The sequence below is a fragment of the Podarcis gaigeae genome, assembly GCF_964106915.1.
Source record: "Podarcis gaigeae genome assembly, chromosome: 14".
Classification (NCBI taxonomy): Eukaryota; Metazoa; Chordata; class Lepidosauria; order Squamata; family Lacertidae; genus Podarcis; species Podarcis gaigeae.
In genome coordinates, this window is record NC_139690.1 from 16,397,760 (window position 1) to 16,419,384 (window position 21,625).

The 21,625-nt window shown below is 45.3% G+C and overlaps 1 protein-coding gene across 2 annotated transcripts in view; it reads left to right on the plus strand.

Moving 5' to 3' along the window:
- Positions 1-21,625, plus strand: part of ADAMTSL3 (ADAMTS like 3) — a 283,528-nt gene that overhangs the window by 220,671 nt on the left and 41,232 nt on the right. For both annotated transcript variants that reach the window (XM_083712399.1, XM_083712400.1), the window contains 5 exons: positions 2,291-2,580; positions 6,997-7,126; positions 8,595-8,787; positions 10,417-10,596; positions 11,863-12,016. In XM_083712399.1, the coding sequence (XP_083568525.1) occupies positions 2,291-2,580; positions 6,997-7,126; positions 8,595-8,787; positions 10,417-10,596; positions 11,863-12,016 (947 nt within the window). The remainder of the gene's footprint in view (positions 1-2,290; positions 2,581-6,996; positions 7,127-8,594; positions 8,788-10,416; positions 10,597-11,862; positions 12,017-21,625) is intronic.

Below are 21,625 nucleotides of genomic sequence, written 5' to 3' on the forward strand. Positions count from 1 at the left end.
TCCCAGTCACCAGTCTAGCTGCCGCATTCTGGATTAGTTGTAGTTTCCGGGTCACCTTCAAAGGTAGCCCCACGTAGAGCACATTGCAGTAGTCCAAGCGGGAGATAACCAGAGCATGTACCACTCTGGCGAGACAGTCTGCAGGCAGATAGGGTCTCAGCCTACGTACCAGATGGAGCTGGTAAACAGCTGCCCTGGATACAGATTTGACCTGTGCCTCCATGGACAGCTGTGAGTCCAAAATGACTCCCAGGCTGCGCACCTGGTCCTTCAGGGGCACAGTTACCCCATTCAGGACCAGGGAATCCTCCACACCTGCCCGCCTCCTGTCCCCCAAAAACAGTACTTCTGTCTTGTCAGGATTCAACCTCAATCTCTTAGCCGCCATCCATCCTCCAACCGCTTCCAGACACTCACACAGGACCTTCACCGCCTTCACTGGTTCTGATTTAAAAGAGAGGTAGAGCTGGGTATCATCTGCATACTGATGAACACCCAGCCCAAACCTCCTGATGATCTCTCCCAGTGGCTGCATGTAAATGTTGAAAAGCATGGGGGAGAGGACAGAACCCTGGGGCACCCCACAAGTGAGAGCCCAGGGGTCTGAACACTCATCCCTCCCCACCACTTTCTGAACACGGCCCAGGAGGAAGGAGCGGAACCACTGTAGGACAGTGCCCCCAGCTCCCAGCCCCTCAAGACGGTCCAGAAGGATGTCATGGTCGATGGTATCAAACGCCGCTGAGAGATCCAGCAGAACTAGGAAACAGCTCTCACCTTTGTCCCTAGCCCGCCGGAGATCATCAACCAGTGCGACCAAGGCAGTTTCAGTCCCATGATGAGGCCTGAATCCCGACTGGAAGGGATCCAAATGGTCCGCTTCTTCCAGGCGTGCCTGGAGTTGTTCAGCAACCACTCGCTCAATCACCTTGCCCAAGAATGGAAGGTTTGAGACTGGGCGATAATTGGCCATCGTGGCCGCATCTAAAGATGGTTTTTTAAGAAGCGGTTTAATAACCGCCTCTTTCAGCGGGTCTGGGAAGGCTCCCTCACGGAGGGAAGCATTCACCACCCCACGAAGCCCATCGCCCAGTCCTTCCCGGCTAGCTTTTATAAGCCAGGATGGGCAAGGATCCAGGAGATGGGCAAGGATCCAGCAAGGTTGTACCATGTACCATGTCCTACATACCTTGTGAAAACTTAACGCAAGGGCCGGCTGTTTGGTGGGTGCCTGTTCTCAGAACCTCACCAGCAACGTGCCTCCACCTCTCTATGGCAGAAAACAAATTGTGCATCAGTGCCTGTGGGTGGAATCCATCAAACCCTGTCACTGCACAACTTCCATCCATTCACAGAACACTCGTGCAATGTGAATGTCATTGAAAGGAATGGTGGATGGAGTCCTCTTGTAAATAACGTTCACATTTCTCTAAACCTGTGGCAATCTACATATTTGGGATGTCTTCCCAGCCATTGCGAGATAACCGCAATGTGTGTTTGTGTGCATTAACTGCATTTAGCTGGGATAATTCTCTCCTCTTTGAATATATAATCAGAATTTTGTCAAAGACTTTTGAGACCTTCACATTAATGGAAGAAACAGTAGGTACTTGATTACTTTTAAAATTTCAACAAGCAAGATACATAGGTTCCCTTCTCAGCTTTGCAAATGTGCCTGCAACAATTACTTTTGATCTTACATATATGTTTACATGCAAGGAATTCAAGGGATGGCTTAATGAACTTTCAGATCAGGAATCTTAATGGCAAATCTAGACATTAAAGGGAGGCACAAAATGCCCAACTCCATGTTTGCCTTGTAACACCAATGTGTGTGACCTTTTATAAAACCTTAGAATTTTAATATTCATTTATGTTTATTTGTTTACAGCATTTATACCCTACCCTTTAGCCAAGAAAGGATATCCAAGTGGTACACACACACACCCAGTTCTGAGGTTGCTTCTGTCCTCAGGCTCACAATCTAAAAAGACATGACACATAAGGAAAAATGGATGAGAGGGAGGAGGGAAAAGCAAGCTCAAACCCAAGTTCTTTAATGCCCCATCCACACTATGAAATTAAAGCAGTATCATGCCGCTTTAAATAGTTGCAGCTTCCCCCAGGGTGTAGAGTGATGAGATTCGTTTGGAGAGTCTGTGGCAGTTTCCCATGTCCATGGGCAGGAGAAAACTGAATCTCTTTTGTCATTGATTCAGATAAATAAAGGGAAATGTTTCATAGTTCCGTTATTATCATCCTGATTTCGTACGCTGTGGTTTAATTGCAGGTTTATCCCCGAGCCATGGTCCCCTTGCAGCGCTTCTTGCGGCCGTGGTGTTCAGACGCGGGATGTGAAGTGCCGTATTTATCTCGCATTTACTCAGACGGAGGTGGAGCTGCCGGACGAAGAGTGCGAAGACACCAAACCGGTGACTGAGCGCAGTTGCCACATGGAGTCATGCGATGGTGACCCTGTCCCATTTGTCCCAGAACCTCCACCTTCAGAAGATGCTGCGGACGTTGTCTATGGCTGGGAATACATTGGCTTCACTCCCTGCTCTGCTACGTGTACTGGAGGTATTTTTGTCTGTGAATATCAAAAAGATCATTTTCAAACGTTACAAACAATTGTGCAGGTGGCAAGAAGGGCAAAGCGTGACGAACCAGTTCTGTGTGAATGTAACACTTCCTTCTGAACAACCCCCTGTTCCTGCCCCCCTCCCTCGTTGCATGGAAATCTGGAGCATTGCTCAGTTGTAGAGCACATGCTTTTGCATGAAGGAGTTTCCAGGTTCAATCCCAGCATCTGCAGGTAGGACTGGGGGAAAGACCCTTATCTGGAATTCTGGAGAGCCAGTGTCAACAACATTGAGCTAGATGGATTAGTGGTCTTATTCATACAGGGGCAGAGTCTTATGTGTTCCAGAAAAGTACTGTAGTTTGGAGGTAGAGCACCTGTTTTGCATGCGGAAGATGCCAGGTTCAGTCCATGGGAGGTTCAGCAGGTGGCAACGTGGGACTAGGCCTTTTCAGCAGTGCCCCTTTTGTGTGGAATGCTCTTCCCAGGGAAGCATGTCTCGCACTGTTTTGAACTCAAGGCAAATCGTTTTATTAGGGTCAGTGACCAGTATCAACCTCGGACCTCCAGATGTTTTGAGACTTCTTGTTGTTTAGTCGTTTAGTTGTGTCCGACTCTTCGTGACTCCATGGACCCAGAGCACACCAGGCTTTGAGACGACAATTCACATAATCCCTGACCACTGGTCCTGCTAGCTAGGGATCATGGGAGTTGTAGGCCAAAACCATCTGGAGGGCCGAGGTTGAAGAAGCCTGATCTATGGCCATGTACAAAGGGAAGCTCTCTAAACAGATGCCCCTGAAGAAGAAGAAGAAGGAGGAGGAGGAGGAGGAGGAGTTGGAGTTGGATTTGATATCCCGCTTTATCACTACCCGAAGGAGTCTCAAAGCGGCTAACATTCTCCTTTCCCTTCCTCCCCCACAACAAACACTCTGTGAGGTGAGTGGGGCTGAGAGACTTCACAGAAGTGTGGCTAGCCCAAGGTCACCCAGCAGCGGCATGTGGGGGAGCGGGGAAGCGAACCCGGTTCCCCAGATTGCAAGACTACCGCTCTTAACCACTACACCACATTGGCTCTCTGGAATCAAGAATAGTTTGGCAGCCCACTTGGAGTGTAGCTTTTGCAATCAGTGTGTTTCAACAATAGCATTTTTGTTCATGTGAGATAATACGCTAGGTTTCTAGGTGAGCGTTGTAAAGCCACACAATATTAGCCAGCTGTTATGGCATATCCATAGGTCGTATTTTGATATAGTTATAAATCCTTGCCTGCATACATTAAAAATACATATTAAGCTCACCTAGACCTTGATTTCAATTATCCACGTTTAGTGTTCGGTCAGGGATTACGTTCTCCAAAATTGGTTTTCTGTGTATGTATCTGTGTGCCATGTGTGTGTTGAAACACACTTGAAGAAAACTAAAAACAAGCAGAAAAGCCACCCTCGGTCCTCTGAGAAAATGTGTAATGGAGTGAAATGTGCAGGCCAAAAAGGAGTCAGGCCAGCAGTTTATCTAATCTAGCACTGACCTTCTAGAGGCTCTCTAGGGACTCAGCATTCTTTACTCACCCTCACTACCTGAAGTTCCATTAACCAGAGATACCTGGGGATTGACCCCTATAGATGCAAAACATGCACAGTGCCCCTGAGCTACAGCTCTTTGAAATATATAATTGGCTTGCTCCAATGATCATCTAAGTGCGTTTTGCTGTTTTTGAGAAACATTGCTGCAGTATTGATGGCACAACATCAAGTGTGGTTGATTTGTTAATGAAGGACAAGGCATCCCTGCCAAAATCTCTTTCCCAAATTGCGGCTTGGGTTGTTCCCTTCGTATGCCATGGGTAATGTCCAGTTCTGACATAATACAATTTTGAATGATTGGGGACAGATGGAAGTGGTTGAGATCCCATTATAAAAATCACTTGTCACTCATATCTAGGAACAAAAACCCTCGCCCATGCTCTAACCAATTACGGAAAGTCATAAAACACACACTACTAACCTGCCCAGGGTGGGGGATGGACATATTCCAGTCCTGAGTTTTTCCACGGAGTCAGCTAAAAATAAAAACAGGCCTTTTTAGTAACCAACAGAGTGTTGAGAAAAGCCTTCATGATGAATTAGGAGAAGAGGTATTTATGGCAGTAATTGTCTAGCTGTTGTACAGGTTTTTGTTGTTGTTTTTTAAAAAAGGAATAAAACGGGGTTTTAATATATCCTACTGTCAGGGGCAGTCCTGACACCTACCTACACAAATAACAAGGCTCTGGATTTTTATTAGGAAATGCAGTGAAAGTACAAAGGTGCTTGGAACCTTGCAAATCTTTTAACAAAAGAGAAATATTAAGCTGTCTTGAAATCAGATTTGTAGCCCCTCTGAAGCCTCTAGGGGAACATGCATTGAGAAGGAAGGAAACAGGTTCCCTGAACTATGACCATTTTCGGTCTTGCGTATCACATTAGAAACCCCCCCACTCCCCACCATTCCTCATAGTACCAGTGAAACCTCAGTACCAAAATGAACTTCAGCGCATTTCATTCCGTATGACAGTGGTAATGACTTCTTGTTTTATTGGGCTGTACATAGATGAGATTTCCAAGGCAACTTTACAGCCTGTGCCCTTGGTTCTCTGGCAGGGCTTTGTATATAATAAGATGAGGTTCACAACTCCAGATACCGTTCTAAACATTCAGGCCAAGAGACTCGCAACTCAAGGCCATATCAGATGTTCTGGTGACAAGGCTGTGCTCTAATCGCAGAGAAAGCAAAAAACGAGGGACTCTTGTTTTAGGATGTGGCCTTATTGGTTTGTCTAGCTTGGCGTTGCCTCAGTGCTTCAGGGTTTCAGATTAAAGGTGGGCAGTTGTGGTTTAATTATAATATTATACTGAATGGATGCCCTCAGTGGAAGGATGGAAAAATTCTGGATTGGAGTTATTGTATACTGGCAGAGATACCAGCATGTTGAGATATGGAGCGAGATTACAGAGGGGAATTCCGGATATCTGCCCGGGGCTAATGGCGTCTCTTTGTTTGGGATGTGGCAAATTATGGCTCCTGTGAGTAGAAACTGAAAATGGAATTGATGGACTGTGGAAAACCTTAAGGGAAAACATTTCATACAGAACTAAGAAGGCGAAAGTTGAACAGACCAGTGGTTGTGAAAGTAAATGGAAATTATCTGAAGGATTAACATTGGAATGGCTTATTGATTAATTAAGAAATGCAATGTGATATTAGATGACCAGCACTTTGTGAAATTCAGAGCATGGGAAGTCACACAAAGATATAAAATTCGGCATTTATATTTGGCTTTTTTTTAAATTGTAATTTGGAATGTTTTAATGTGGCTTGTATTGGATTGGGAAACTTAATAAATATTATATTTAAAAAAGGTGGGCAGTTGTTTCCATCCATATTTGGAGATGCCAGGGATCTAAGGTGGACGGGGCCCCCACAGTAGTGTGGACTTTGGACTCTAGATCCCGTTTGTGGCATATGCAGAAGAAAGCTCTGGTTCGTTTGACCCTTTCATTGACCCTCGGTCCTGTATACCTGAAGGAGCGCCTCCACCCCCATCGTTCAGCCCGGACACTGAGGTCCAGCTCTGAGGGCCTTCTGGCGGTTCCCTCATTGCGAGAAGTGAGGTTACAGGGAACCAGGCAGAGGGCCTTCTTGGTAGTGGCACCCACCCGGTGGAACGCCCTCCCTTCAGATGTGAAGGAAATAAGCAGCTATCTTCTTTTTAAAAGACATCTGAAGGCAGCCCTGTTTAGGGAAGTTTTTAATATTTAATGCTGTATTGTTTTTAACACTTGATTGGAAGCTGCCCAGAGTGGCTGGGGAAACTCAGCCAGATGGGCGGGGTATAAATAATAAATTATTATTATTATTATTATTATTATTATTATTATTATTATTATTATTATTATTATTATTATTTCTCTTTTTTTACCTCCTATAAAAACTATGCAAGACACTTTCTGTTTAAAGAACAAATAACTTTCTACTTTGTGTCCTTGCATTTGCAGATTAAATATACAATGCAGATAGATGTTTCTGAAGTTGCTAAAACATCTTACATAGATTAAACTGCTGCAGACTAACTAACTTGTAACTAGCCTTTATTGGCGTAAATTAAAACAGTAAAATCATAAAATCATGCAAAGTCATTGATAATCCAAACACATTCAATATATAAAAGACTAGATAACCACCATTGAATAAATCACACAACTTTAAATTTAGCTTTAAAGATCTTGGCTAAGTCCTTGAACTGGAGATTAGCTACCTCTGATTTAGTTTGTGGCTTGAGAGAATGTGCTTTATATCTGTAACTTTTTCTTACTGTTCAAGATACGTTGCTCATGTGTAATATATCTCATTTATATATATATATAACAATCTAGGGACTCAGGAAGCCATTGCAGTGTGCCTACATGAGCAGACAAAGCAAACTGTCAATGACAGCCTGTGCGACAGCTCAGCGAGACCCCCAGCAATGAGCCGTGTTTGCAATACAAGGCTTTGCCCCCCAAGGTAAGACTCTGCATTGCGGAAACCTGTATTTTTTATTACTGATATTTTATTAGAAGAAATTCATTTATTAAAAAGTGGTTAAAAGAAAGAAAAGGAAAAACGTGAATTAAAAGAAAAATGCTACGTTACATTTCCATACATATACAAATGTGTATAGTCTTATTATCCTAATACAGTTGTACTTTGGTTGTCGAACGGAATCTGTTCCGGAAGTCCATTCGACTTCCGAAAACATTTGACAACCAAGGCACGGCTTCCGATTGGCTGCAGGAACTTCCTGCAGCCAATCGAAAGCCACGGCAGACGTTTAGCTTCCAAAGAACGTTCACAAACCAGAACACTCACTTCCAGGTTTGTGGCGTCTGGGAGCCAAAGCGTTCGAGTCGCAAGGCATTCGGGAGCTGTACTGTACAAATTTCTTTATCAATAGCCTCATATATTCTGTATGAAGTTGCTCCAAATATCATGTTTAACTGAGGAAAGTCTGTGTCCATAAGTGATCCGTTCATATGTTGGCAATATTGTAATGGAAACCTGCCTTAATGCCTGCTTTCAGATAGATCTGTCTGGGTTAGCAAAATGAGCCCCCGTTGTGATGGGACCATGGGCTTGCTTTCTGAAGAAAATGTCAACAGGCTCTTTCCCTCTACAGTGGTACCTCGGGTTAAGTACTTAATTCGTTCCGGAGGTCCGTACTTAACCTGAAACTGTTCTTAACCTGAAGCACCACTTTAGCTAATGGGGCCTCCTGCTGCCGCTGCGCCACCACTGCACAATTTCTGTTCTCATCCTGAAGCAAAGTTCTTAACCTGAATCACTATTTCTGGGTTAGCGGATTCTGTAACCTGAAGCGTATGTAACCTGAAGTGTATGTAACACAAGGTACCACTGTACAGTGAAAATGGCAAAGACCGCTTCTTGAGACAGAGATCAGGCAGGCCCCTCCCCTTATGCCCTGGGAACAGACTCAACCAAGTGGAGTCCTCAGCCTGGTCCACTCCCTGGTCCACGCCAGTGCTTCTGTTGAGAGACCAGCACACATACAGTCATCTAGTGCCCACCATGCTATCAGGGCTATCTGACCTGTTTCCAGCCCAGACGGCTGTTAAAAGGGCAGTAACTTTAAGAAGCAGTGTCTGAGCTTGCTTGCTTTCCTCTTCCCTCCCCATCCCTTTTTCCTTGTGTGTTGTATCTTCTACATGGTGAGCCTGCGGGTGTGGACTGCCTTACAGCGATCTTTCTCAGCCGAAGCCTTTTCCGATTAAGAAGTGGGATAAAAGATAACATAAAGTGTTGAGTAATTGAATAAAAGTGTTGTGTGTAATGGAGGGTCAGAGAGAGAGAGAGAGAGAGAGAGCACAACCATTTATGAAACTTCACTGGAATCCAGTATCAAAGCAACCGCTTCTGCCTCATCATTCCTAGCATTGCTTACTCAGTCTGCTCTTTGGATAATCTCTCGGAACAGGTGGCAGGTGCGTCCCTGGAGGCCGTGTTCTGCCACTTGTGGTGTTGGCATCCAGACAAGAGAGGTGCGTTGCCAGCAACCCGGAGGATCAGTTGTGGGGCCCGAAAACTGCAAAGACAAAAAGCCCCACTCTTTGCAAGCCTGCAACCAGATTGACTGCCCCCCAGTTTGGCACGTTGAAGAATGGCAACAGGTATGGCGGGGTTGCTAAATCAACAGAGGCTTGAGGCAGGGATGGAGAGCTCAGGCTCCTCCAGATGTTGCTGAACTCCAGCTCTCATCGGCCTCAGCCAGTATGGCCAATGGCCAGGGATGGTGGGAGTTGTCCAAAAACATCCGGAGGGAGACATGTTCCACTTTCCCTGACTTAGAGTAACCTCTCAGCAGAGCTCATGCTCAATTTTTAATTCACGGGCTGCTGATAGTGCACTGTTTCTGGAACAGAAGTGTATTCATTCCTCGCTTTTTCAGCAAATGATCTTTCTAGATGAAATGAATTATGTGGATTTCAGAGGCCTTCCTGGGTGAAAGCCACAGTCATTAGGCCAGTTTCGCATAAACAACGGATGAAACGGTCAACCTGTTGCTGGGCTGTACTGATTCAGGCCAAGATACAGGATCACATAATTTGAGTGCTTAAAAAAAAAATGCCTTCATCTGTATACTCTGAAAGAACTGGCCTGTAGCTTGCAGGACTTGGATCCAACTTCTTCTTCAAAGGCCCTAGTGTCCACAGCAGTCAACAGTTTAGATCACTGTAAAGCGCTGTTTGTGGGGCTGCCCTTGAAGGCATTCCAGACACTGAAGCTCAGACAGTATGTAATTGCTGAAATGCTGAATGGCACATCAAAACAGAGTTATAAAAGTGCTGGGCTCAGGGGTAACCCATGAAACGCAGTCCAGGACTGGTCCAGAATCCGAAGGTTCCCCTGGGAGTCAGTCTGACAGGGCTGAGGCAGGAAACCAGGCAAGGACAGGTGCAGGATCTAGCAAACAGCAATGTTGCTCCTGCAACCTGGGGCAGGGTCCGACAGCCTTTTATCTTTGTTGGGGTAACGGCCGGTCCTGATCCCCCGGGGACTCACCTCCCTGTTTCGCCCGAAGGCGAGCACTCCTCCTGCGAATACTCAGGTCTCTCCTTCTCTCAGACCTTAGTCTCTGCAGCTCAGGAGAAGTTGGCGGGTTACTAGGCCCAGGGGCCACCTCAGCCTCCCCTGACCCAACCGGTAGTGGAGCAGCTGTAAGTGATGGCCCAGCTGAAGGCAACGAGGTAATCCCCACATCTGGAGTCAGGGCAGGCTCAGGTCCCAGACTCGGCCCAACTGGTGTTTGTTGCAGGGGGACCTGTTCAGACTGGGACTCTTCAAGACCAGGCCCCAGACTTGGTTCAGATGATGCCTGAGGCAAAGGATCCGGTGCAGACTGAGTCTCCTCTGGTTCCAAGTCTGAGCCCAAGTCCCAGGCCATCACAGAAACATCCATTCATGCATCCATTTCATTTATATCCCACTTTTCTGCAAAGGCACCAAAAGCAGTTTTCACACTGCCAGAAACTGTTCTGGGTGTCTATACACTATCAAGCCCAATTCAAGCTCTTCATGCTGACTTACACAGTTTCTTTGGAACACCTGAAAGACACTTTGTTTGACAAATTGTATTTTGTAATGTATTATTGGAGTGATCCATATCCCAATCTCCTTTGCTGCTGTTGCATTTGTTGTCGGTGTCACCTGTAAGGAAAAGACAATCAATAAGAAGTTCTTAAGAGGAAGAGGAAGGTTCTGTGCACAGGCCTAATTTCTATTAGTCTCCTTCTGCTTAGTGTTCCCACACGTGTGGAGGAGGAACCCAGAATCGCAAAGTGACTTGCCAGCAGTTGTTGATGGATGGGAGCTTTCTGAAACTCGCTGATGAGAGGTGCCACAAAACCAGATTGTCCACTCAGAAACCCTGCGCAAAAATGGACTGCCCTCCACAGCTGACTGTGGGAGAATGGTCTAGGGTGAGTATCTTTAAATAAGAGTGTGCCTACATCTGCCTTTCTTCCCTGGCCCTCTCCATTCAAGGTTGGATCTCTATTAGATGCCTTTCGGTGCACCACTGTCTCGGTTAACATGAACAGCCCTCCTATAGGCTGCCAAGTGCACACAAGTTACCTGTTTGTAGCACAGAAGTGTGGTTTTTTTCAATACGGAATCATTCATGCTCGTTCTCAACTTGCTACTTTCCATCTGGATTGATTGCTCATCCTTGAGCAATCCTTGGTTACTTGAGAATGTGTTTGAGACCCTCTTGATTACCGTATTTTTCGCTCCATAAGATGCACCTGACCATAAGATGCACCTAGTTTTTAGAGGGGGAATGCAAGGGGGAAAAAATATTCTTTAAAGGGAGCGCTGAGCAGAGCCTGTATGCATCCCATCCCGTCATTGACGGGCTGCCCTTCTCCCTCCTCAGGAAAAAACCCCAAGAGCCGCACACACGCTCCACGCGGCTCTTTAAAAGGAGCGTGGCTCTTGGGGGTTTTTGCGGGAGGTGGGGGAAGGGGGCTATCCCGTAAGCCAGGACAGCAAGTGGGAGCGCTGCACAGCGATCCCTCTTGCTGTCCTAGCTTATGAGATAGCCGCACGCAGCCTCTCCTGGTGAGCGGGATGAAGGCTCCCCCAAGAGCCGCTCTCCCTTTAAAGAGCGCATGGAGCATGTGTGCGGCTCTTGGGGGCGTTTGCCCTTTTCCCTCCTCGGGGAAGAGCCCCCAAGAGCCGCACACACGCTCCACGTGGCTCTTTAAAGGGAGCGCTGAGCAGAGCCTCCCGCCTGCATTCGCTCCATAAGACACACACACATTTCCCCTTACTTTTTAGGAGGGGGAAAGTGCCTCTTATAGAGCGAAAAATACAGTAGATTACGCATTTGAAAACCCTCCTCTTGCTATCTTGGTATATGCCCCCTCACAATGTGATGGTACAGACACACATACACATACCCTTCATTGCTGGGATCGCCTGCCACCTGTTTTTGAATGAACACACTGTGGAGTAAGGCAGAATCAATCCGCAGTGCGCTTTACTTTTCAGAATGAAAACCCTTTGTCAGCCGTTTCTTGTGCTTTCCAGGAGCAATAAATATGCAGTAGGTCTGGATTGTGTGTGGACTAGGCCGAAGAAAAGAACTCGGTCTCCATTGATTCTAGAATAAAATGTTGAGTGTGCACGGCCTTATGTCAGGTTGGCACATGTGGGACAGGACAATTGCTTCATTTCTTTTGCAGTGCTCTGTAAGCTGTGGTGTCGGGACGCAAAGGAGGAAGGCTACCTGCCAGAAACTCACAGCCAAAGGCCAGCATGTTGCATTAAACAGATCTATGTGTGGCGACCTCCCGGTGCCCCCACTGTCAAGGCCATGTCACATGAGTGCCTGCAACAGTAAGTGACACATTTTCCCAGGTTGCTTGGGAGAAAAGAGCCCTGATTTATTATTGTTACCATACTGTGTGTAGGCTATGCTTTACAAACAGAAACACATCTATATATTTTATTTTAAAAGTTTTTGCATACAATATTAATTGTATTCGTCCATAACAATTTCACTATCTTTGTAGGGGTTCCTTCAACCGCTGGACTTCTCCCCACCCTTTCCCCAGTTTCCAATATTTATTTCTTCTCTTTTCTGCGACTAAATACTTTTATCCGATCTATAAAATCTCCTTTTTCAATACCTTTTATTAAATTATATTACAGGTGCTAATCCAATCCTGATAATGTTTTTAAATGTTTGCATTGCTTCTTCATATATTCTATAAAATTAATCCATTCATTTCTAATTTTTTTGTCTTCCTGATGTCTAATCTTCCCAGTCAATTTCGCCATTTCTGCAGTGTCCATCAGCTTCAATATCCATTCTTCTTTCAATGGGGTTCTTTCTTCCTTCCAACCCTGAGCATATATAACATTCTTGCTTCTGTTGTCGCATACATAAATAGGACCTTTTTTCCTTTCGGGGTCTCTTCCCCTATTATACCTAATGAAAAAGCCTCTAGTTTTTTAACAAAAGTTATTTTAAACATTTTTTTTATTTCATAAATTATTTCTTGGAAGGCTTTTGCTGACTTACAGGTCCACAAACAGCAACACATCTATACCTAGGTGGAGTCCAAATTGTCTGCACACATAAATATCTTTTCTATATTTGATCTTCCGTTTGCAGTGAGTCAGCATTTGAGGATATCTGGCTGCAGTCATGCAGTAGCAGCAGACTTCGGTCAATTTGATATCAGAGTTAACTTTGTTTTTTTACTTTGCCCTCTGAAAGACAGCCTGAATTTGCATTTATGCACATAAATTAGCACATGCAAATTTTGTGCAAATTTGTGTCATGTCTTTCAAGGGCTTAGTAACGCTCCTGTTTCGGATGGCAGGCAGTGGGGACTCAGAAAGGTTTTTGGAGATGGGCTAGCTAGCAATTGTTCTCCAGTTCAGATCTGCACTTGAGCTGAATTTGGAGACTTTTACGAGCCCTTGAGGTTAATTTCCAAGCCTTGCTCAGCAGAACATGGCTGCTGTTCTACTGAGTAGCCCAATCTTATATATATTTGCCCAGACCTGAGTCCTGCATTCCCAATTAAGTGTGCATAGGATTGCAGCCTTAGCATTGTAATTAGAGTGTTCCAGTGTGCATAGGAGACAGAAGATGTCTTTCTTTCTTTCTTTCTTTCTTTCTTTCTTTCTTTCTTTCTTTCTTTCTTTCTTTCTTTCTTTCCCTTGTTGCCAGAAGTCTTGAAAAGGGTGTCTGCACTTTGCTTTGTACGGTTGGTTTTGAAAGCGCCTGCAAGGGTGGTAAGTGTACATGTAAAATAATAACAAATTAGGCATCTGACTGGTCTTTTGTGCAAACAGATCCCGGCTACAGTCTTGAATGTGCTTGCTCTGGCAGCTGCAGAGCCCTGCTGAGGTCAGTGGGGCTCTGCCAGCATAAGCACATTTAGAATTGCAGCCACTGTGTCTGCTTGCGAAAAAAATTCTTAAGTGTCATTACCTTGCATATGTATATGTATAATTCCCCAAACTAAATCCATGTATTCCTTTCGTGCTTTAAAAGGAGGTGAGAGGGCTTTAATGTCAATGACTTAATATTAGAGAGAACTTGGCAAAAACTGTATTGTACACAAGCTCCGGGATCCAGGCCAAATCAGGAGGGGTTTTTGTTTTTTACTCCCCCATCTCCTCCATGCCATAGCATCATCTCCTTTTGAGAGCTCCCCTGGGTTTCAAAAGTACTTTGGCACCAAGTATGAACTCAGCAGGGAGCTGTAGCCAATCCAGGTGAAAGGAAGTGCTTTTTCACACAATGCCATTGTTCAATGATGGAACTCAGTGCTGCAAGATGTGGTGGCGGCCACCTGCTTGAAGAAAGAAAGCGTAGAGAAAATCATAGCAGCTGCTAGCTATGATGGCTCAATAAAGGTAAAGGGGACCCCTGACCATTAGGTCCAGTCGTGGACCTAAAGCTCATCTCGCTTTATTGGCCGAGGGAGCCGGCGTACAGCTTCCGGGTCACGTGGCCAGCATAACTAAGCCGCTTCTGGCGAACCAGAGCAGTGCACAGAAATGCCGTTTACCTTCCCGCCACAGTGGTACCTATTTATCTACTTGCACTTTTTGACATGCTTTCGAACTGCTAGGCTGACAGGAGCAGGGACCAAGCAACAGGAGCTCACCCCGTTGCGGGTATTCGAACCGCCGACCTTCTGATCGGCAAGTCCTAGGCTCTGTGGTTTAACCCACAGCGCCACCCGCATCCCTTGATGATTGCTCAATAGAACCTCCTTATTCAGAATAATTTCAGTTACTGGGAATAAAACAGCCATGAGGGAGGGCTCTTGCCTACACACCCTGCTTGTAGGCTTCTCAGCAGCATCCTCACTGACCACTGTTGGAAATAGATTGCCACCCCAGGTGTGGTGCAATAGGACTCTTGTATTAATATGAAGAGTGTACCTGCACAATGCGTACACACTTTACATTTTAGATGTGTTCTTTTAAAAAAAACTATGCATACATACATAAAGACACGAAGCGTTTTACAGCAATCTGCTCTCTGCTTGTGGCGTAGTTTGCTTGGTGTGGGCTGACCTGTTTGATTGGTGAAAATTGCAATGGGGTGGGTGGGCAGGAATAAAGTTACAGGGCTCTGTCCAGCATTCTCTGTCTGCAAATGCAAGGGCTCTTGCACCAGCGGACAGGTGAATTTTAATGTTGTGCAACAGAGGAACCTAATGCACTAGCTGTGCCAGCAGGAGCTCGTTGCACATGGTAATATTGTGCAACGAAGTCGCCAGCAACCTGCTCTTGTGCAACAGTACTCCTCCGGCACAAAATAGCTTGCCAGCAAAACAAGCAGGCTGCTAAGTGACTTTAACTTAGCGCTACGTTGGCTTCAACCCACAGAATTTAAGCAGAGGGTTTAACTATATGGCCTCTCAGAGCCCCTTACAGTATATGGGGAGGAGGGAGGGTTTTCTTTGAACCAATCACGGTTCAGAGGCCTTGTGCAGCTGCTTCGGTACTCACTGCCTGGAGACCTGAATTAAGAGACAGGTTGAAGACAGTCTCCTTGGATCAGGTGTGGGGCCCCAGTGCAGGCATCTCCTTGAGTTTAATTGCCTTCTGTGGCTGCTTGGCTACATGCCGTAACTCCGCATTAAAAACAAGGCACCAAACAAAATAGGAGCTAGCGTAATTATTGGTTCATACATAATATGAAACTTCTTTTCTTGGACTTCATTGCCAGTTAACATGCCAAGATCCTGAGGTACAAAGCACCACTTTAAATAAAGCTCCACGGACTTGAAGGAATGTCCTTGGCGCGGCATTTAATAAAATATTTTCAAGCTGCATATCTCTCTGAATTTAATTAATTGTGGATATTTGCGTGGCAGTGTGTCCAGCCTGCACATTGCTTGGTGGAGAATAACGCTAAAGAAACATGGTTAGCTCCTGCTATGGAAAGAAGGGAAGTAATATGGAGAAACAGTAATATGTAATATGGAGGGTGGTTCGGAACATGTCTTGTTAAAAGAAGGAAGCTTTGGGAAAACATTATCTTAATTCAGTTTCTTGAGCTGCTTATGGCAAGGGTTTATGTTCATCTCTATCTCAGAACCATGCTGCACAACCAGCAGAATCATGTGGGAAAGCTCTAGTTGGAATGTGACATCTCACCAGTAAGAGGTAGACTGCATGACTCTGCTGGTTGTGTGGCTCAGCTCTGGAATTAGGCTGTGAATGGAGAGACAGTCTGGTGTAGTGGTTAGAGTGTCAGACTAGGGCCTGGAAGGCCAGAGTTCAAATCCCTACTTGGCCATGAAACTCACTGGCTGGCCTTTGGCCCAGAGAGCCAGTGTGGTGTAGTGGTTAAGAGCGGTGGACTCGTAATCTGGTGAACCGGGTTCGCTTCCCCGCTCCCCCACATGCAGCTGCTGGGTGACCATGGGCCAGTCACACTTCTCTGAAGTCTCTCAGCCCCACTCACCTCACAGAGTGTTTGTTGTGGGGGAGGAAGGGAAAGGAGAATGTTAGCTGCTTTGAGACTCCTTCGGGTAGTGATAAAGCGGGATATCAAATCCAAACTCTTCTTCTTCTTCCCTGCTTCTCAGCTTAATCTACCTCACAGCGTTGTTGTAAATGTAATATCTGTCTGTCTATCATTCATCCATTCATTCATTCATCCATTCATTCTTGATGCTTGTATCCCAAGTTTCCTCCTACTGGAGCCCAAAGTGTCTAATAAACATGATAAAACAGTCAATTAAAGCAATTTAAAAATTTCAACAAAACGAAAAACAATACAGCGGACACTGAATGAGGTTGTATCCAATGGAGCGCTAAGTTAAAACTACTTAACTGTATGCTTGCATCCCAATGAAACGCTTTGCAAAACAATGCATATGCACAATAGATTGCTCAGTCTTCACTATGATATCCTGCTAGATCTTGTTGTCCCTGTGTTGGATTCCCCTGTGGCGGAATATTAAAGCTAATTCGTCCTTGTGCTAGTGGGCAGTGAGCCAATGGATGCAGCCTGGTGCTACAATTTCCAGAGTTCCCTGGGAAGAGGGATTGGTTGTTAAACCACTCTGGGAATTGTAACTTTGCACGGGGGAAGAAGGGTCTCCTAACAACTTTCAGCACCCTTAACAAACTACAGTCCTCGGAATTCTTTGGGGTGCAGCCACAGCTGTTTTAAGAGGTACGATACTGCTTTAAATGTCGTAGTGCAGATGGCACAGAGAAAATCTTTTTTTACGATGCTTGCTCAGCCAGAAAACATATTGGATGACTTTGGACAAGTTGCTGTTCCTTAGCCTAACCTACCTGTTTGTAAGGATGAAGGACAAATCGCACCTTGAGCTCTTTGGCCAAGGGCTGGGGTATTTAAATAAAATAACAATGTCTTTTAAAACCAGTCTTTAAAACCACTTGAGTTGCTTACCTAGTCAGACCAGTCCTGAGTTATAGCTCTGTAAAATTCAGCAGAGTTACTGATCTGGTGTGCCAAGGATCTGTCCCATGACATCATTGCTACATGCCATTGTACTGTATTAATTCATTCCTCTGCAAAACCCCAGTGATTTGCCTATTGATTTGCATATATTTTTCCTGACTGTCAGCTTTCAGAGCGTTTCGCAAAGTTAAAAACAGGTAAAAGGACAGCACTGAAACAATAAAATAGAATAAGAACGAGCAAAACCAGATGGAAATCTCTCATTCTTGTGTTGTTGTTTTTTTAAAAAAAAACCCTGAAGAGCGGACAACCAACCAATCGAGGCCAAAGGCCTGGTGGAGTAAAACAGTCTTAACAGCCTGTCAAAATGCCTGTAGCTTAGTGGACACAAAGACCTCTAGGGGAAAGGAAGGCCATAGCTCAGTGGTAGAGCATGGAAGTGCCAGGTTCGATCCCTGGCATCTCCAGGTAGGGCTTGGAGAGAACCTTGTCTGAAACCCTGGAGAGGTGCTGCAAGTAGATAATAATGAGCCAGAGGGAACAATAAGTCTCACATCACAGTTATATTAAAGGGTAAAGGGACCCCTGACCATTAGGTCCAGTCGTGGCCGACTCTGGGGTTGCGGCGCTCATCTCGCTTTATTGGCCGAGGGAGCCGGCGTACATGTGGCCAGCATGACTAAGCCGCTTCTGGTGAACCAGAGCAGCACATGGAAACACTGTTTACCTTCCCTGCAGGAGTGGTACCTATTTATCTATTTGCACTTTGACGTGCTTTTGAACTGCTAGGTTGGCAGGAGCAGGGACCGAGCAACGGGAGCTCACCCCGTCATGGGGATTCGAACCGCCGACCTTCTGATCGGCAAGTCCTAGACTCTGTGGTTTAATCCACAGTGCCACCCATGTCCCACTGTTATAGCTTAGTGGACACAAGGACCTCTAGGAGAAAGGAAGGGCCATAGCTTAGTGGAAGAGCATTAAAAACAAAACAAAAAAGCTCCCAAGTGCCTGGTCTTGATCCAGAGTTAGGGAAAGGGGGAGAAATGGATTCAGTTCAAATTTAAAGGCCAGCACACCCAATTCACAAACCATACACGAAAACTGAAACACAGCTATTCCTCAGAATTTGCACTTCTCCAAATCTTGGCAATGCACTTATCCAGGCAAGTAATATATACATTGAGGCATACACTAGGGTAGAGGAGATATTATGCATTAACAAAAGTAAAATACAAAAATGTGTTATATTAGGGGGGAAACTGCTTTACAAAGATACGTATATTAGGGAAAATCTGCACTAAAATGCTGGTGAATTTTCACAAGGACATCTTTTTTTTAAAAAATAATAATAATCACAAGCTGATGTGCAAATGTGGAGAAGTAAATTTAAGTTTAGAAAATGGGGAACCGGAATCAATCTGTTCGCCCGTCCCTATACAGAGTGCAGTTGCTGCGCTTCTTCCACTTTAAAGGGGGAAAATGCACTTTGTGGAATTGGCAAAGTTAACAGCAAGAATAAGAGAACTTAATGTGAGTGTTTTGTGGAAGAATGGAAGCCTTTTTCGGACTATTTACAGAAGTATTATAGTATGTTGAGTTCGTGAGCAGAATTTAAACTATGAGCCACAGAAGAAATTAGAGGTATTGTGTATTGTGGTTTTAAGACAGAGAAGACAGGGTGTAGCAAGGGGGAGCAATTAAAAAACACCCGGGAAAACAGGGTAGGAAGTTGACAAAACAAAAGAAAAAATGTTGTGTATTGGAATGTATAGGTGAATTTTTTTAAAATTTAATGAAATACAACTGGAAAAAAGAGAGAAAATACACTCTGATGGAGAAAAGGCCTTTTTGCCCGAGCCCATGGAAGTTCTGTAGGGTGAGCTGGACAAAACTACCATATTTTTTGCCCTATAAGACTCACTTTTTCCCTCCTTAAAAGTAAAGGGAAATGTGTGTGCGTCTTATGGAGCGAATGCAGGCTGCACAGCTATCGCAGAAGCCAGAACAGCAAGAGGGATCACTGCTTTCACTGCGCAGCGATCCCTCTTGTTGTTCTGGCTTCTGAGATTCAGAATATTTTTTTTCTTGTTTTCCTCCTCCAAAAACTAGGTGCATCTTATGGTCTGGTGCGTCTTGTAGAGTGAAAAATATGGTACTTATCTGGTGTCAAGCTACCTTGTTCTACAACTCTGGAGTTACAACTGAGATTTTCTGTGTTCCCCATCACTGCCAACCACACCTCTGATGGCAGCGAGGAGCAAAGCACAGCCTCTTCCAAAGATGTTGAGAAGTGGTTGTTTTATGGGGCGTTACAACGCACCTGCTAACACAGAATATAGACCTAATACCTGTCCTTCTGCTTCCCAAAAGGAATGTGTTTTTCTTTCTCTCATACAAGCCACCTGTACAAATGCAGTAGGCCTACCGACTGACATGGCCCTACTTTGCCAAAGAGAAGAAATCCAGCCCATAAAATAAAGGGATGAAGGGTGGGAGGAGAATGACCGAGCAGCTTTGCAGTTTAGATGCTTTCATGCATATTCATAGCTATGTATCGCATTGATATTTGGTTTGGAATAGTTTGGAGTAAGCCCAGGACAGCTAAAACATGTTTTAATTTTTAAGTCACACTTGCTCTCCATGCATTCCGGACTTTTGGAAATGGGGACAACTTAAATGCTGGAGCATTTCCATTGAGACAAATATTTTGAACTGCATCGTTATTATGATAAAGTGCACTTCTTTCAATAAACTCAGAACCCGAGGCAATTTATTTCTTGTGCAGAAATGAAACAGCTGACTGCGGCTTGATAAATACACAGGTCTTAAATCAGCTGCTGTCCTCATTGGCCATAACTGACCAGCCAAGACATTAAATCACTAGAGAGATTCCCAGTCAGTAGTGGGAATGCATGTGGAAATGTGGCAATAAAAGTATATAGCAGATGAGTGGATGAGGGAAAGTGAGTCCCAGTTTCCTTTCCCAGATTGCTTTGCCTACCTTTGACCCCTTGCTTTCCTCTCTGTCTCTCTGTCAGAGTGCTCATTTTCATCTCTAGCTTCCCACATTCTGAACTGTCCCCCACTTTCATTTCTGGCAGGTAACTGTGCTGGTTATTACTCATCACTGCATGCCCATGTTCATATTTGGTCCTTTATTTCCAAGTCTGTTAAGCATGGAAAACGTGGTCTGAGTTGTGTTGGTTGCTGAGCATGCAAATAGGTCTGAGATGAAGGCAAGTATTTAATAGCTACTGATGTCACTGAACACACCGACGGCTTTATGAAATAGAGGGGAAAAGGAAAATTCTCAGTTCAGAAGGCATTTGGGGGCACAGTGTTTCCTAATGTGCTTCCATGCTGTTGCTGCTATTTTAAAACTCCCTGTATGGAGAAAGCTAGCTTCCTACACATGTTACTGTTTTTTACCCAAATCACAGATGAATATACTAAGATCTTCAGATAGTCCAGATGTGAACTGATATTTGAGTCTTATGGTGCAATTCTCACTTAGAAGTAATTAGTGAGACTTGATTCTAAGTACCATATTTTTCCATCTATAAGACGCCCCTCTGTATAAGGCGACCCCTATTTTTTGAGCCCAAAATTAAGAAATAAATATTTTAAACGTCAAACAGTGAGGCAAGCTGTGTAATGGCAGCTGCTCCTGCCAGCCCGCCCTGGATGCTATCATTGAGCTCCTTGCAGGGGAGGGGAGGGGCGCACAGCGGGGCCTCCATAGTCTGACTGCCCCCTCCCACTCAACCACCCTACAGCTAGAAGAATTATCTTCCCACCCCTCACGTTTTTCTAGGGACGGGTGGCAACCCTAGGCCCAATGCACTCTACTGAAACATAGGGTTTGCTGCCTCCCCCAATCTGTCAAAACGAAGGGGGAAGGGGGCAGGAGATTGGGGGAGGCTCGGGAGTCATGGGCGAGTGGCGCACCGTTGCCCAGGAGGTGTGCAAGGTGTGCAGTTTCTCTCCTGGGCAAGGCATGGAGGGGGGAGTGACTTTGATCCCCTCGGCCAACTGGAGCAGTGGCAGAGCCAGGCAGCTGAGCATGAGGGAGAGCATGAATGAGAGCGTGTCCCCGACGTCCGGGTAACTGCAGAAGTCAAATTGATTTTTTTCCTGCTCCACTCTCAAACAACCAGGGGAGCAAACTGCACTCTGCCCCTTGGGTGTGCGCAGGCTCTGCGCTCCCCCCCCCAGCTGTAGGGCAGCTGAGTGGGAGGGGGCAGGCAGACTCTGGAGGCCCCTCAGTGCGCCCCTCCCCTGCAAGGAGCTGCAACAGCCAGAGCATGTATGGCAGCATGTACAGTATTTATTTGTATACAGTGGTACCTCAGGTTAAGAACCTAATTCATTCTGGAGGTCCATTCTTAACCTGAAACTGTTCTTAACTTGAAGCACCACTTTAGCTAATGGGGCCTCCTGCTGCTGCCATGCCACTGGAGCATGATTTCTGTTCTCATCCTGAAGCAAAGTTCTTAACTCGAGGTACTATTTCTGGGTTAGCGGAGTCTGTA